This window comes from Marmota flaviventris, chromosome 2 (genome assembly GCF_047511675.1).
Source record: "Marmota flaviventris isolate mMarFla1 chromosome 2, mMarFla1.hap1, whole genome shotgun sequence".
Classification (NCBI taxonomy): domain Eukaryota; kingdom Metazoa; phylum Chordata; class Mammalia; order Rodentia; family Sciuridae; genus Marmota; species Marmota flaviventris.
In genome coordinates this window covers 29980256-29994995 of record NC_092499.1, presented here as the reverse complement: position 1 = coordinate 29994995, position 14740 = coordinate 29980256, and the positions used below count along the sequence as shown (strand labels likewise).

At 36.3% G+C, this 14740-nt stretch overlaps 1 protein-coding gene across 2 annotated transcripts in view; it reads left to right on the top strand.

The window, feature by feature from the left end:
- The first annotated feature begins 248 nt into the window (after positions 1–248).
- Positions 249–14740, top strand: part of Rbm25 (RNA binding motif protein 25) — a 57595-nt gene continuing 43103 nt past the window's right edge. The window contains exons 1-2 of one of the 2 annotated variants that reach the window (XM_027931467.2): positions 249–426; positions 10399–10519. In XM_027931467.2, the coding sequence (XP_027787268.1) occupies positions 10414–10519 (106 nt within the window). In that variant the 5' untranslated portion in view covers positions 249–426; positions 10399–10413. Of the gene's footprint in view, positions 427–10219; positions 10286–10398; positions 10520–14740 lie in introns of those variants that run through there. The other variant, XM_071607698.1, reaches the window with a different exon arrangement.

Here is a 14740-nt window from a genome sequence, read left to right as displayed (position 1 = left end):
TGCAGCGCCCAGCAGGAACCTTGACCTCAAGATGGCGTCGCGTAGTCATAAGATTCAGTCAGCTCCAATCAAAAATGGCAGGGTGGGTCCTAATTTTCGGCTCCAGCCTTTCTAGTCCCCACCAGGCGGTCCCTTTCTATGGTTGTTCGGCTCTGCGTGGTGAGTCCAAGCCAACAGAGGAGACTCTCTATACATGTTCCTCTCTATGGTTCTCTACTCCACGCCCCCGGTCGCAGTGCATGCCGGGCAAGAGGAAGACCTCCAGAAGCTCCCCGCGCATCGCGGCTGTGTTTGCGGCCTGTGCAAATAGGCGCTTCGGAATTAGTCTCCCGGGCGAGCGGCGCTCAGAAACCTCGAACCGGTGGAGCCCATTCGTAACGTGGAGCCCAGAGGGCCGCGAAGACAGTACCGTTTTCTTAGCGGCGGGTGAGTTTACGCCTCTGAACGCCTGTGGAAACCGGAGGACCGGGTACCTCAGCTGGAGGAAGAGGAAAAGCCAGGGTGGCTGCGAAAGGGTGGGGTGGGGTGGGGTAGGGGTGAGGGGTGGGGGAGGGGACGGGCACGAGGCTTAGGTTTCTCCGCTTCTCTGAGGCCTCGAAAACCAGTGGGCCCAGGAGCCCGTGGAGGCCGGCCTTACCGCCTGAGCGTTCCTCTTTGCATTGTCGCCCAATTTCCCTTTCCCTTTCACGTTCTGCTACGGAGTGAATCGCTTTGGTCCCATCTCGGCTGCGCGTTAGTCACAAAATGATCGGTATGCCCCTGGGGGGCATTTCCCTGAGGTTCCTTTCTTTATGGAGCTTGCACAGCACCCCTGTAGGTTTTTTCGGGCCTAGGACACATTGGCCCCAGGCCTTGAAGCCAGTCTGCACCCATCTTTTTTAGAGAGGTGCTGGCCACCAACGGATTTCTTTCACTTTGGCCATCTAGAGCCCGTCCCACTCGAATTTAGCTAATGCTCACCTGTTTTTTTTTTTTTAGCATATTCCTGGCTTGCTTAAGGTTGTAATGAGTTTTGCCTTCCTGCCGCCTTTCCGCATTGAAAGATGCAGTAATCTGTTTCCATTCATTTTAAGTGATTACCAGCCTCGGCATTAAAATGTTATTTCATTTTTACCGTTCCTTGGTCTTAAGTATTGCTTTTTAAGTATGTTTTTTAGAATAGATATAGGAGTGTGAAGGTTATTTTGATGTTATGTAATATAGATTTAGATGGTCATGGAAAGGCTGTTTTTAATACTGGGCAGAGTGAAGCAGACCAAAAGGAGGGAAGACATTGGACTTCTCTTGCACTAGACCGCTTTATTGGGAAGTACTGTGTATTAGGTAGTTGACAATGTGTCAAGATTTGTTTCATTTTTGTAGAAGTTTTTTGTTGTTTTTACCACTTAAAAAATCTTTATTTTGACGTTATTTTAGATTTACAGAAGAATTTATAAAGTAGTGTAGAGGATTTCTGTATGCAGTTGGTACTGTGTTATCCTGTAGATAAATTGTAAAAGATTGAAGAGAAACTTTTAATTTTTATTACCAAAACATTTAAGAGTCCAAGGAAGTCGTTCAGTTGATCATCAGTTCTCCTGATTCAAGTAGATGTTATACTATTCTAATAATTCATTTTTTTAAAGCCTTGGTTTTCTTCATCTGTAAAACGAGTGTTATAATAGTAATCACATTTATTCCAGTGTACTCTGATTAGACTTTCATAAGCAAAGCCATAACTAACTCTCGAATTGATTTCTTTCTTATTGGTATGTTATTGCTAGAAACAGACAGTAGAGTCTTTATATTGGTAATTTCAGGACAGTGGGGAGCCTTGGGAGTCTCCACCCACTTGCTGTGTTCAGTTGGACAAGTAAAGTGAGCAACAAGCCGGCATGGCTCACACCTGTAATCCCAGCCATTCAGGAGACTGAGGCAGGAGAAGAGCAAGTTCCAGGCAAGCCTTGGCAGTTCAGCCAGACACTGTCACAAAAAATAAGAAATATAAAGTACTGGAGTGTATGTAGCACAGTGGTAGAGCACCCCTGCATTCAAGCCCAGTACCTGCCCCCAAATTAATGAATTTACATTTGATAATTTGGGAATTAAGTAAGATAATGAAGACTTGCCAATAAAAGTAAATAAAAATGCTTATTAAATAATTTTGAGATAACCATTATCAGATTTTCTGTTTTATGGTCACAAGGTATTTTCTATGCCTTTCCTGTTTTGTTTTGTTTTTTCTTCTGGTAGAGTACCTGTAAGTCAGGGAAATAAAAGTTTGCTGTTTCACTCTTGTATATAGGCACCATATATTAATAATATTTTGACTAATTTTTAAATTTTGTGATTTGTCTTTTATTGCACTGTATTGACGCTCTCTGTGTATGTATTTTAAGTATTTTTTAGTTGTTGACAGACCTTTATTTTATTTATTTGTATATGGTGCTGAGAATGGAACCCAGTGCCTCACGCATGCTAGGCAAGCACTCTACCACTGAGCCACAACCCCAGCCCAATTTTATATATATATCTTTTTAATTGTTTATGGATCTTTATATGCGATGCTGAGAATCGAACCCAGTGCCTCACACATGCTAGGCGAAACACTCTACCACTGAGCCACAACTCTGACCCCTCAATATATATTTTTAAAATAAAATTATTTCATGTTAATATTGGGTAATGACTTCAGACCTGATAGGAATTTGGGATTTCTCCATTTATGGTACCATTTTGGCCACAGATAAGTACTTTTCTCATTTTTATGATTTGGAGAAAAATGGTATTATAGCTTTGAAAGCAAAAGTTGTCATTAGCATCATTAAATCATTAATGTCACTAAAAGTAATCTTGTATTAAGAAAACATTCTATGTATTTTTTAATCTCTTGATTGCCTGTTCTTATACTACCATAGCCATTCATACAAGGGGATTTTAAAAGCTTCTTGAGCTTCTTCAACAGCTTTTATCCCTTTTCTTCCCCCTTTTGTCTTTTCTTTTTTATTTTTTAAATATTTTTTTAGTTATACATCTTTTTTTTTCCAAAAATTTTTTTTAGGTGTAGATGGACACAACACAATGCCTTTAGGTAGGTGAGTGCTTTACTGCTGAGCCACAATCCCAGCCCCTAGTTATACATCTTTATTTTTGTTTTTATTTTTATGTAGAGCAGAGGATCAAACCCAGTGCCTCACATGTGCAAGGCAAGTGCTCTGCCACTCAGATACAACCCCAGTCCATCTCTTTCTTTTTTTTTTTTTTTTTAAACATTTGAATTGTAGACACACAGTACTTTTATTTTATTTACTTATTTTTATGTGGTGCTGAGGATGGAACCGAGTGCCTCACACTTGCCAGGCAAGTGCTTTACCACTGAGCCATAAAACCAGGCCCTAGGCTTAGCTTTTATATTTTTCTATACTTTTATTTTATTTTATTTTTTTTAAAGAGAGAGGAAGGGAGAGAGAAAAATTATTTTTTAGTTTTTGGCTGACACAACATCTTTGTTTGTTATGTGGTGCTGAGGATCGAACCCGGGCCGCACGCAGGCCAGGCGAGCGTGCTACCGCTTGAGCCACATCCCCAGCCCCACTTTTCTATACTTTTAAATACTTTTCTCTACTTTTAAAAACTTTTAAAAGTTTTTTTTTTTTTTGGTACCAGGGGTTGAACTCAGGAGCACTTGGACACTGAGCCACATCCCCACCCCTATTTTTGTATTTTATTTAGAGACAGGCTCTCACTGTGTTGCTTGGTGCCTTTCCATTGCTGTCTCTGGCTTTGAACTCCTTTGATCCTCCTGTCTCAGCCCCCGGAGCTGCTGGGATTATAGGTGTGCACCACTGCGCCCAGCCGTTTAAAAGTTTTTAAACTTGCAGAAAATAATAAGAAGAACACTACTCAGAATTACTCATATTCCTTTTTAAATTTAAGTTTTCATATAATTTAAAATTTACAAAAATGTTTCAAGAATAGTATGAAGAATTCTCAACTCACCCACATACCTGAAATGTTAATTTTTTACCAATTGACTTCATTCTTTTTTAAAAAAATATATATTTTAGTTGTAGATGGACACAGCACCTTTATTTTATTTGTTTGTATGTATGTATTTATTTATTTAATGTGGTGCGGGGATCTAACCCAGTGCCTCATGCATGCTAGGCAAGTGCTCTACCACTCAGCCACAACCTGGTCCCTCATTCTTTTCTGTCTTCATAGTTTCTTTCAGAAAAATTTGGGAGATGTGATGCCTCTTAACATAAAAATACTAAAGTGTATTTCCTTTAAAACTAGGAAATAGGCAAGGTGCAGTGTTGCACACCTGTAATACTAGCTACTAAGGAAACAAAGGCAGGAAGAATTCAAATTCAAGGCCACCCTGAAGAACTTAGTTACACTCTGTCTGGAAAGAAAGAAAAAGAAAAAAAAAAAAAAAAGTTGGGTATGTAGCTCAGTGGTAAAGTGCCCTAGCACTTTTTTTTCCCCTCTGTACCAGAAAGACAAACTAGGACACAGGTTCTGTTATTTAATAATAGTATAATGATCAAAATTAGGACATTAACATTGATACAGTATTATGTAATTTTCAGGTCTTAGATTTTGCCTCTTGTCCTGATATTTTTTTTAAAAAGCAGCTTTATGCTGGATGTAGTGGTGCACACTGCTCAGGAGGATGGTGAGTTCAAAGCCAGCCTCAGCAAGTGAGTTGCTAAGCAATTCAGTGAGACCATGTCTCCAAATAAAATATTGAATAGGGCTAAGGATGTGGCTCAGTTGTTGAGTGCCCCTGGGTTCAATCCCTGTTACCCATCCAAAAATAATGTTTTTTAAAAATAGCAGCTTTATGAAGGTGTTTTTGACGTGTAAATGAGTTTTTTTTTTTTAAGTAATCAGACAGTTAAACGGCCTAAAAGATCTCTCTGCCTATTTGCCTATTTGTAAGTCACTGTACCCCAGATTTTGTTTTGTTTTGTTCCCCTTTTGAGGTGGGGACAGAAATGGTGGGTGGATACTATGGATTAAACCTAGGGGCATTTACCACACTGAGTTGCACCCCCAGCACCCTACTCTTAAATTTTGAGACACATTCTTACTAAGTTGCTTAGGGACTCACTAAATTGATGAAGCTCACCTGAAGCTTGTGGTTGTCTGGCCTCAGCCTTCTGAGTCACTGGAATTACAGGGTCTACCCCCTCCCTATCTTCTGTCTTACCCAGTTTGTAGGGACCACTAGTGTTTCTGTATACATAGTGTTGCTTTTTAATAATTGAAAAATGACAAATAACAAAGTGGAAATCTCAAGGAAAAAAATCAACTCCTTTTTTTAGACAGTCAAAAGTCTTTCCTGCAGTACTGGGGACTGAACCTATGGTGTTCTACCACTGAGCTATATTTCCCTACCCTCTTGAGTATTTTCAGACTTCTGAAAAACTTTTCTGTAAAAGAAACTTTGTTCTTTAAATTTTTTTTAAGTTGTTGATGGACTTTTATCTATATGTGATTTTTTTTTTTTAAGAGAGAGAGAGAATTTTAATATTTATTTTTTAGTTCTCGACGGACACAAAATCTTTGTATGTGGTGCTGAGGATCGAACCCGGGCCGCACGCATGCCAGGCGAGCGCGCTACCGCATGAGCCACATCCCCAGCCCGTTTATGTGGTTCTGAGAATCAAACCCAGTGCCTCACACATGCTAGGCAAGTGCTCTGCTGCTAATCCTGGAATTACAGGGCCTACCCCCTGTAAAAGAAATTTTTCTGTCAAATAGTCCTCATTCTTCTTTGGGCTTTGAATACTTTTTCTAGTAATAATGCCTGTAGACTCCAGTTCTGTGGAAATTTAGTTAATGGAGTAATGCATTTTAAGCGAATGTTTTGCTTAGGTTGAGGCAGGCAGTTATGTCAGTGTCCAGTGTATCTTGCAGGCTATGAGCAGGGCAGGAAACAGTACATGTTACACTAATAGTCACTTTTAGTCACTGTAGAACCTCTGAACTTTATATAGTAACTTAAATTTTATCCATTCAGGAACAGATACAAATAATACCTGGGGGAGAACTAGGCACAAAATTGAAACTATTTATTGGATGAATGCATGAATTCTATGTTAGTGTTCGCAGAGGGGGGATATTATTGGTTCATTCTTACCATTTCAAAAATTTGACACATAGTGAGTGCCCTCATGGGGCTAATTTATAAGCCTATCCTTGGTGAAATAATTTTATGTCTAGATACGTGTGTAACAAAGGGATAAGCATCTCTACCATATTTTGTATACCTGTAGTATTCTCAGAAGTGTAGAAAACTAAAGAATGCTTTGAAAGTGAAAAAAGCAGAATGCATGCATGTTAATGTAATATAGATAAATCTTACTTGCATTCTTTTCTTTTTTTTGGAGTAAATCTGTTGAAGTAAAATTACAATAAAATGAATCCATTTTAATTTCTATGAGTTTTGATTTATACATATGCCAGTGTGACCAACAGTATGCTAGATAAATATAGAAAATATTTCTTCCATTGTGATGCTTGGTTTGGGTCATGAAGTTTCTTATTTAATAGGTAAAAATGCTTTGGATCTTCTGTAAGTTAAGCACAGTATTTTTAAAAATGCTATTTAAATGATTTTAGTGCTAAAAATTAACTCTGCATCTCTCTTTCTTGAACTCCACATGCAGTTTTTCAGCAAATCCTATTGGTGATCTTCAGTATGTTTAGAATCCAACAGTTTGATAAACCACTTTCACCACTTCCACCTGTTTCAAACTGCCATCATCTTGTGTGGATTATTACAATAGTCTCATGCTTCCATTCTGTTCTCTTCCAGTCTTACTTAATACAGTGGCCATTGATACTGTTAAAATGTTAGTCAAGTTAAAAAATCTTTCAGATGTTTTCCATCTTATTGAAAGTAACAATCAAAACCTTTACAATGTACTACAAAGTCCTGCACTCTGAACTCCCTCCCCAAGTAATAGTATTTTCAGCTTGCTTCAGCTACCCCAGAGATAATGTTGACCTTGCTGTCTCCCTTGAACACACCCCAAAGTTGAACACACTCTGCCTACTTCAGGCATGTGTTTGCTGTTTCCTTTGCTTGGAAGATGTTTCCCCCAGATATGAAAAGGACTTCCTGTTTCAGCCTTTTTCAAATCTTTATTTAGCTCTTCATTTTCTTTGTGAGGTATATAAGCAGATTTGAAATAAATCACTCCCTTGCTGTCTTCCCAGTTTTGGTTTCCTACAAAATGCCTTTCAGCATTCAATATATCTGTAGCATGAGTAATTATAATTTATATTTTATTTATTATCTTTAAGAGCTAATAGGTTTGCTGTGATTATAAAAGTTTATTTGCACATGGCAAAACAAAATTTTATGTTGAATTATGTAATTTACGCATTTTAATGTTTAAATATTAATATTTTTTAAAGATCACAGGAAATGTTTTCTGATTTTTTCAAGGAAAAATTGAATATTCACAATAATTAACCATTAGCTGTGTTATTTTTCATCTGTTTTAAACTAAATTAAAGGGCTGGGGCTTTAGCTCAGTGGTAAAGAGCCCCCTTAGGTTCAATCCCCAATACCCCTCCAACAAAATCAAAAACTTAGAAAAGAATGCAAGGGGTATACTAGCATACACTAACATTAAAAATTATAAATATGGCAGAAATTCCAATAATATAGTTTTATTAATAAAATATCTAATACTGGGGGGAGTGAAAAGTGGTTCTAAAAACTGAATCAAAGTCCATCTTTGATCATTGTGAGGCTAGCACTGGGTCATTGCTAGCATAGTACCTGGCTCATGGTAACTGCTTAGTAAATGTCTATTGAGGCCCTCAGACTTTGTTTATTGATACATTCATTAATCAGTTTATTTATTCAACAGGTACTATACCAACTGCCCTCCTAAGAAAGTGCTGAGATAGAGTATTATAATGATAATACAAGAGCTTCTGTAAGTAGGACAGTAGCCTTCTCTGTTTTAAAAGAAGATACACCCCCTTTCCACCCTTCTGTATAGAATATTTGTGTTTGATTTGGGGCAGAAAGTGTTACAAAAAAAAATTATAAGAAACTCAATACATTTATAGTCTAAAAATCTTGTGTTTTTCCTTTGTGATACATCCTGATACCTACCTAAATTTTAAAGCATTTCTAGTACCTTATTTGATAAGTATATGAATCATCCTAGGAATTCCTTTACTTATAAAACTTTCAAAATATTTTAAGTATATTGTTTTTTGAAGTTGAAGTTTAAATTGTATAAACTATTGATTGTGTGCATCAAGTAAATATGGTCTAATAAACAGGTAAAAAGATACTGAACCTCGTTAATGAAATAAAAGTTTTTTTTTTTTAACCTATCAGATAATTAGAATTTAAAAACCTCTTTATTCCAACAATGGTGAGGATATGAGAAAAGGGCATAAAATTTACATACTAGTTTTTGGGACTGATTTAGACGTAAAATTTGGACATATACAATAATAATCTGTATTATGGAATTATTTACAGAGATGTATAGGATTATATGTCAAAATCTAAAGCATTATTTGAAAGAGATAAAAAAATAGCATCAACCATTAATGTTGGTTGGATAATTATTGTATATCTGTATTAATAATAATTTACTACATTATAAAAACTGAAATAGAAATTTATAAGTGGATATGAAGAGATGTCAATGAAAATAGGGGAAAATGCAGGTAATAATATAGTTATACTGGAGAAAATTACAAATTATGTATTACTTTGTACATATAAAGATATGTAGAAAACCATGAGATATGCCTAACTGTGGGATTAGGGAAAGAGAAAGGGATTAGGGAAAGAGAAAGTGGAAGAGTTACACTTTTTTCCTTAATTTTTTTTTAGTTGTCGATAGACTTTTATTTAATTAATTTTTTTATGTGCGGTACTGAGAATCTAACACAGTGCCTCACACATGCTAGGCGAGTAGTCTACTGGGAGCCACAACCCCAGCCCCCAAGAGTTACACTTTTTATTTTTCTTTCTCCTGAAGGGTGAGTAAAACAATTGCAAAACACAAGACATTTTAAGTTTAAATAGCTCTGGACATTTTTTTTTTTTTTGTGGTGCTGGAATTGAACCCAGGGCCTTATGCATGTGAGGCAAGCCCTCTACCAACTGAGTTAATATTCCCGGTCCTGCGGACTTCTTTATAGAGTGAGGAAATTTTCCCTAGTGTCTAGTAGAAATATCTCCTGTTTATCAAATCACTGACTTTAGTGGAGTCACTGATGTGGCATAGATTTACCTATTTGAGTTCTCTCATTCGCATGCTGGGAATCTAACCTAAAACCTTGAGCAAGATAGGAAACACTCTTATCACTGATCTACGTCCCCCAGCCCCTTGGCTGCTTTTAAAAATTGATGTATGGAACTCTCATGGGACATCCTAGCAACATTTTTCATTTTTTCTCCAATAGAACTGGGTGCTAAAATATGTTGATGACAATAAAAACTTAAGGAAGGAAAAACTTAAGTACTTCCATTCATTTAAAGTAAAGGATGGCTGGGCACCTGTAATACCAGCAGTTTGGGAGGCTGAGGCGTGAGGAATGCAAGTTCCTGAAACCCTTTCTCAAAAAGGACTGGGGTTGAAGCTCTGGTAAAGCGCCCTGGGGTTCAATCCTCAGTCCCAAATGGGAAGGGAAAAAAAGTTTCCTTTAATATGGCAGACTAAACAATTTAATGTGCTTTTATATTTTTAAAAAATCAAATGATACTATCTGATTCAAGAGTGGTTAAAAAAAGAATGGTTAATTGGTTGCTTTTAAGTTTAAGAAAAAGGATGGCTTTTCTCATTGTCAACAGTTCCTTTTCACATTTGAGTGATTACTGTATGATCTGGTATCAAGAGTTGGTGTGTGTCCGTGCCCCACCAGGTTTGTAATTCACTGACATATTTGTCCTTGAGGAACTGGCCAACATTGAATGAAATACTGTGTAACTTTGTAAATTTAGTTTTCAGGGTGCTGATAGATATTAATGTAAATTTAAAAAGTATCAAAGCACTTTATAAAACACTATTAGATACCCTCCTGGATTCTGAGTTTGGTTTTAAAAGATTCATTGATGTTTGGTATTTAATTTTTGGATATTAACTGAACCTCAAAATTTTTTTCTTCCTTTATATGTATTCCCACATGATTGTAGGAGTCTATCCTGAACTTAGATCGTGTACATTTTGGGAACTTATTTTAGAAAAGATCTAAGTTTTAAAAATTCTCAATGGACAGACAGAGAAAAGAGGGTCTTTGCCAACTCCTTTGGGTAAGAAAACTTTAGAATTTTGTAGATACTCTAAAAATGAAGGCCAACAAAACTAGGCAGATTCAATTATAAAGTTTTCAAGTAAAATGATTTGTTATGATTTCTTTCTTTAGACTGCTGCAGTAAGAATGTCTTTCCCCCCTCATTTGAATCGCCCTCCCATGGGAATCCCAGCACTCCCACCGGGTATCCCACCCCCACAGTTTCCTGGCTTTCCTCCACCTGTGCCTCCAGGTAAGTTTGCTAATACTTTTTTTTTAAACCTATGCTTTTGTCATTATGATATTAACTTTAGGAAAATAATATGTATGTAATACTTCAGCAGTGAATATATCTTTTAGCATCATTCTGAAAATGGGTTTTTCATTTTCCTAAGGCAGTGGATTTGATATGTGACTGTCAGACTCACCTTGGAAATTCCTTTTAAAAATTCTATATTTAAAATACATAGGGCCAGGTGTGGTGGCACATGCCTGTAGTCCCAGTGACATGGGAGGCTGAGGCAGGAAGATCACAAGTTCAAAGCCAGCCTCAACAACTTAGTGACCCTCTAAGAAACTCAGCAAGACCCTGTTTCAAAATAAAAATAAATAGGTTAGAGATGGGGCTCAGTGATTAAGCCACTTTGGGTTCCATCCCTAGTACCAAATGGTATTTCCTTTCTGAAACAGGGAAAAAAGTAGTGTTATTAATCTTAATTTTGCAGGTACTTAAACATGCAGATTAGAAGCAAATACCAGTACATATTTATCTCTTAGTTCTAAGTTTGGTTTGTTTTTAAGCACAGATACATAGTAGCATGCTATATCCACTAGTTTGCACCTTGCTTTTTTTCACTTGATAGTGTACCATAGCTTTCTAAATCAATATATGAACAGCTTCCTTTAAGAGTTCTGTGGAGTTAAAGCAATATTCAGGCCTTACCACAAATCCCTGAATCAGTTCCTCAGAAATTTTTAACAAGTTTGCAGCTATTTCTAGTTATCAAATTAAGTAAATGGAACCCATATTTGAGAACAGTTATTGTGAAGTAGATAACATTATTTGACTTAAGGGAACGAGAGTTCCTTTGCTTCTACCATGTTTACTTTAGATCTTCAATATTATTGCCAGCTTGGTTGATGTTAAACTAATGTGGACATTTATTCAGAATGGTAATTCTGTACTTTCTGATTTCATTTGTACTAGTCTACATAATCATTTTTGTTTAGCAAAGCATACTTTACTTGTCTGATAAATCAGAATTTAGTTGTAGCTCAGGCACTACCAGCATTCTGTGTGCAATATCAGTATTTTAAAAGGTAAGTCATGAAAAAAACAAAGGTAGGTAGTGGACTGGGGATATGACTCAGTGGTAGAATGCTTGCCTTGCATGCTTGAGGCCCTGGGTTTGTTCCCTAGCACTGGAAAGGGTGGGCAAGGTAAGTTATGAAATATTATAAAAACTACTGTAATAATTCAGAAGCACAGTACCCTGGATGCATGATTTTTGTGTTTGGCTTATGAGTATAGTTAATAACTCAGTGCACTTAATTGGACTTTGATATAATATATGATGATTCTGAGTATTAAAAAAATTTTTTGTTTTAGATGGATAAAATACTTCTAGTTTATTTATTTTATGTGGTGTTGCTGAGGATCGAACCCAATGCCTCACATGCTAGTCAAGTGCTCTGCCACTGTGCTACAACCCCAGGCCCGGTGATCATGAATTTTAAATGAGAAAATAAGTCTGGTAACTAGCTGTTGTTTTTCTTTAGAAAGTAAGACATGCCTGCAGAAAAAGTTCCTTCCCCCAAATCAATCTTGTCAGTTTTCTAGGGTATTATTTCTCCAGAGATATGCTGTGCATTTCCTACTATTTGCTTGCGTTTACTCTTTTCCTATTTCCTTTTTAAAAAACTCAAATGTTAATATGCTCTTCACATTTTGTGCACTTTATTTTTGCTTAGCATGCATGATCATTAGGAAGAGCAGCAGTGCTTTTTCAATGAAAATTTTGAACTGTACTTTGCTTATGTTTGCTTTAGCATGCATGATTTTTATAAACAGCAGCAATGCCTTATTTATTGTGAATGCTAATTGCAGAAATTCTAATGGCAGTATTAGAGCACATGCTTAGTATGCACAAGACCTGAGTTGTAACCCTAGCACCAAAAAGGAGAAAAAAAAAAAGATAAATTTCAGGTATTAGTAAGTTGGATTAGGAAGCATTATTAGACTTTGAGTAAATATAAAAAGGGAAATTTAAAGATGTCTTTCTGAATGCTTTTCTTAATAGACGGTTTACCTATAGAATTGGGGCCATATGGGGGTACCATTGTAGTTGGTAAATAGAGTATTTATTTTTGGAAAGTTAAGGTGTAAAATTTAGATAACAACTGATTAATTATAGGTGTTTTTGGTACTGGGGATTGAACCCAGGGGTGCTTTACCACTGAGCTATATTCCCATCCCCTTTTTATTTATTATTATTTTTACATTTATTTTTGGATTGTAGTTGGACACAGTACCTTTATTTTATTTGTTTATGTGGTGCTGAGGATTGAACCCAGGGCCTCGCACATGCTAGGCGAGCACTCTACCACTGAGCCACAACCCAAGCCCCCCTTTTTATTTTTTATTTTGAGACAGGGTCATGCTGGGTTACTTAGGGCCTCTGACTAAATTGCTTGGGCTGACCTTAAACATGTGATCCTCTGCCTCACCTTCCTGAGCTGCTGGGTTTAAAGGCATGTGCCACCAGGATGGTAAATTAATTATATTTTTACATAACCACAGTTATTTAAAAATACTTTTTTCTTTCTTTTTTTTTTTTGTGTTGGGGGGCAGTAATGGGAATTGAACCCAGGGCTTGACATATGATAGCAATGCCCTGCAAGTGTCTACTTTACTTTAGTGAGTCATACAAGTTATCACAATTTTATAGGCACTCTTGAAGGACTAATTATTTTAATAGAATTGAGGAAACTGCAGCAAAAGTTAAAGTACTTTCGTAAAGGTTCACAAGTTAAAATGATAGAACCAAGAATCAAACTCCAATTTACCTTCTTTTTAATTGTCAGTGAACCTTTATTTATTTATTTATTTATGGTGCTAAGGATTGAACTCAGTGCCTCACACATGGTAGGCAGCAACACCAGCCCAATGCAGATTTGATCCTGAAGTCTATTTTGCAGTTTATTCTGGACATTGATAGGAACTGTAATCTATATCTTTAAAAAATATTGTGAAAACTGGAATTATTTTAAATAAAATATATTTGAAAATAAAGGGACAGTGGTACATGTTTAAGAATTTATTACCAGTTTTAGATGGGGAATTATCTTGAATTCATGTTAAATTTGAACTGAAGGGTGATTTCAGAACTTCGTGATATTTGAAATAATTTATTTTCATATTTTCAGTACTGGGAATTGAACTCAGGGGTGTTTAACCATTAAGCCACATCCTTGACTCTTTTTTATATTTTATTTAGAGACAGGTTCTTGCTGAATTGCTTAGGGCCTCACTGAATTGCTGAGGCTGGCACTAAATTAATGATCCTCCTAGTCACCTTCATGAGCTGTGTGTGCCACTGCTCCCAGCCCTTTATTTTTTGTTTTGAGACAGGGTCTGACCAAGTTGCCCAGGCTGATTTCAAATTTGTGATCCTTTTGCCTCAGCTTACTGAATTACAGGGATTACAGGCATGCACTGCACCTGGCTACTTAGAAGCATTTTAAAATTTATATTAGAACAGTAGTCACATCTTTGATTAATTTTGATCTCATTACAAGCTTTTTCTTAGTTCTCAAATCATCTGATTTCATCCTTAGTTCTGTGAACAAGGAGGGATACAAGAACTCTCCATATAGCTATTGCTTAGGAAACATTGTAATTGAAAAAATATCCATAAACAGTAGTAGATAGGACTTAAACCTTCACAGTGAGTTATTTAGAACAGACCATGCCTGTCTTAGAGATTAGTTTTCTTTTTGATAGCAGCTGAAATTACAGGTCTCATTTTTTGGATGATATTTTTCTGTGAAAGAATCAGAAATAACAATGTTCTTGTTGGGTTTCCAGATTAATTTCTTATTTGATATCTTCTTTTTTTTCTAACTCTAAGTATTTGTTTTTACTTTATTTAATAAAATTATATATAATTGTTGTGCATGTTTTGAAATTGTATGCATTGTGGGATGGCTAAATAGAGCTAATTAAAATATGCATTGCTTCATATACTTATTTTTTTGTTGAGAACACTTAACCTTTTTAGTTTTCAAGACTATAATATGTTAATTGTAATCATCATGTTTTTTTTTTTTGCTACTGGGAATTGAACCTGGGGTGCTTTACCACTGAACCAGTCCTTTTTTTTTTTTAAAGTTGTAGATGGATACAATATCTTTATTTATTTTATGTGGTGCTGAGGGAGGGAATCAAACCCAGTGCCTTACATGTGCTAGGTGA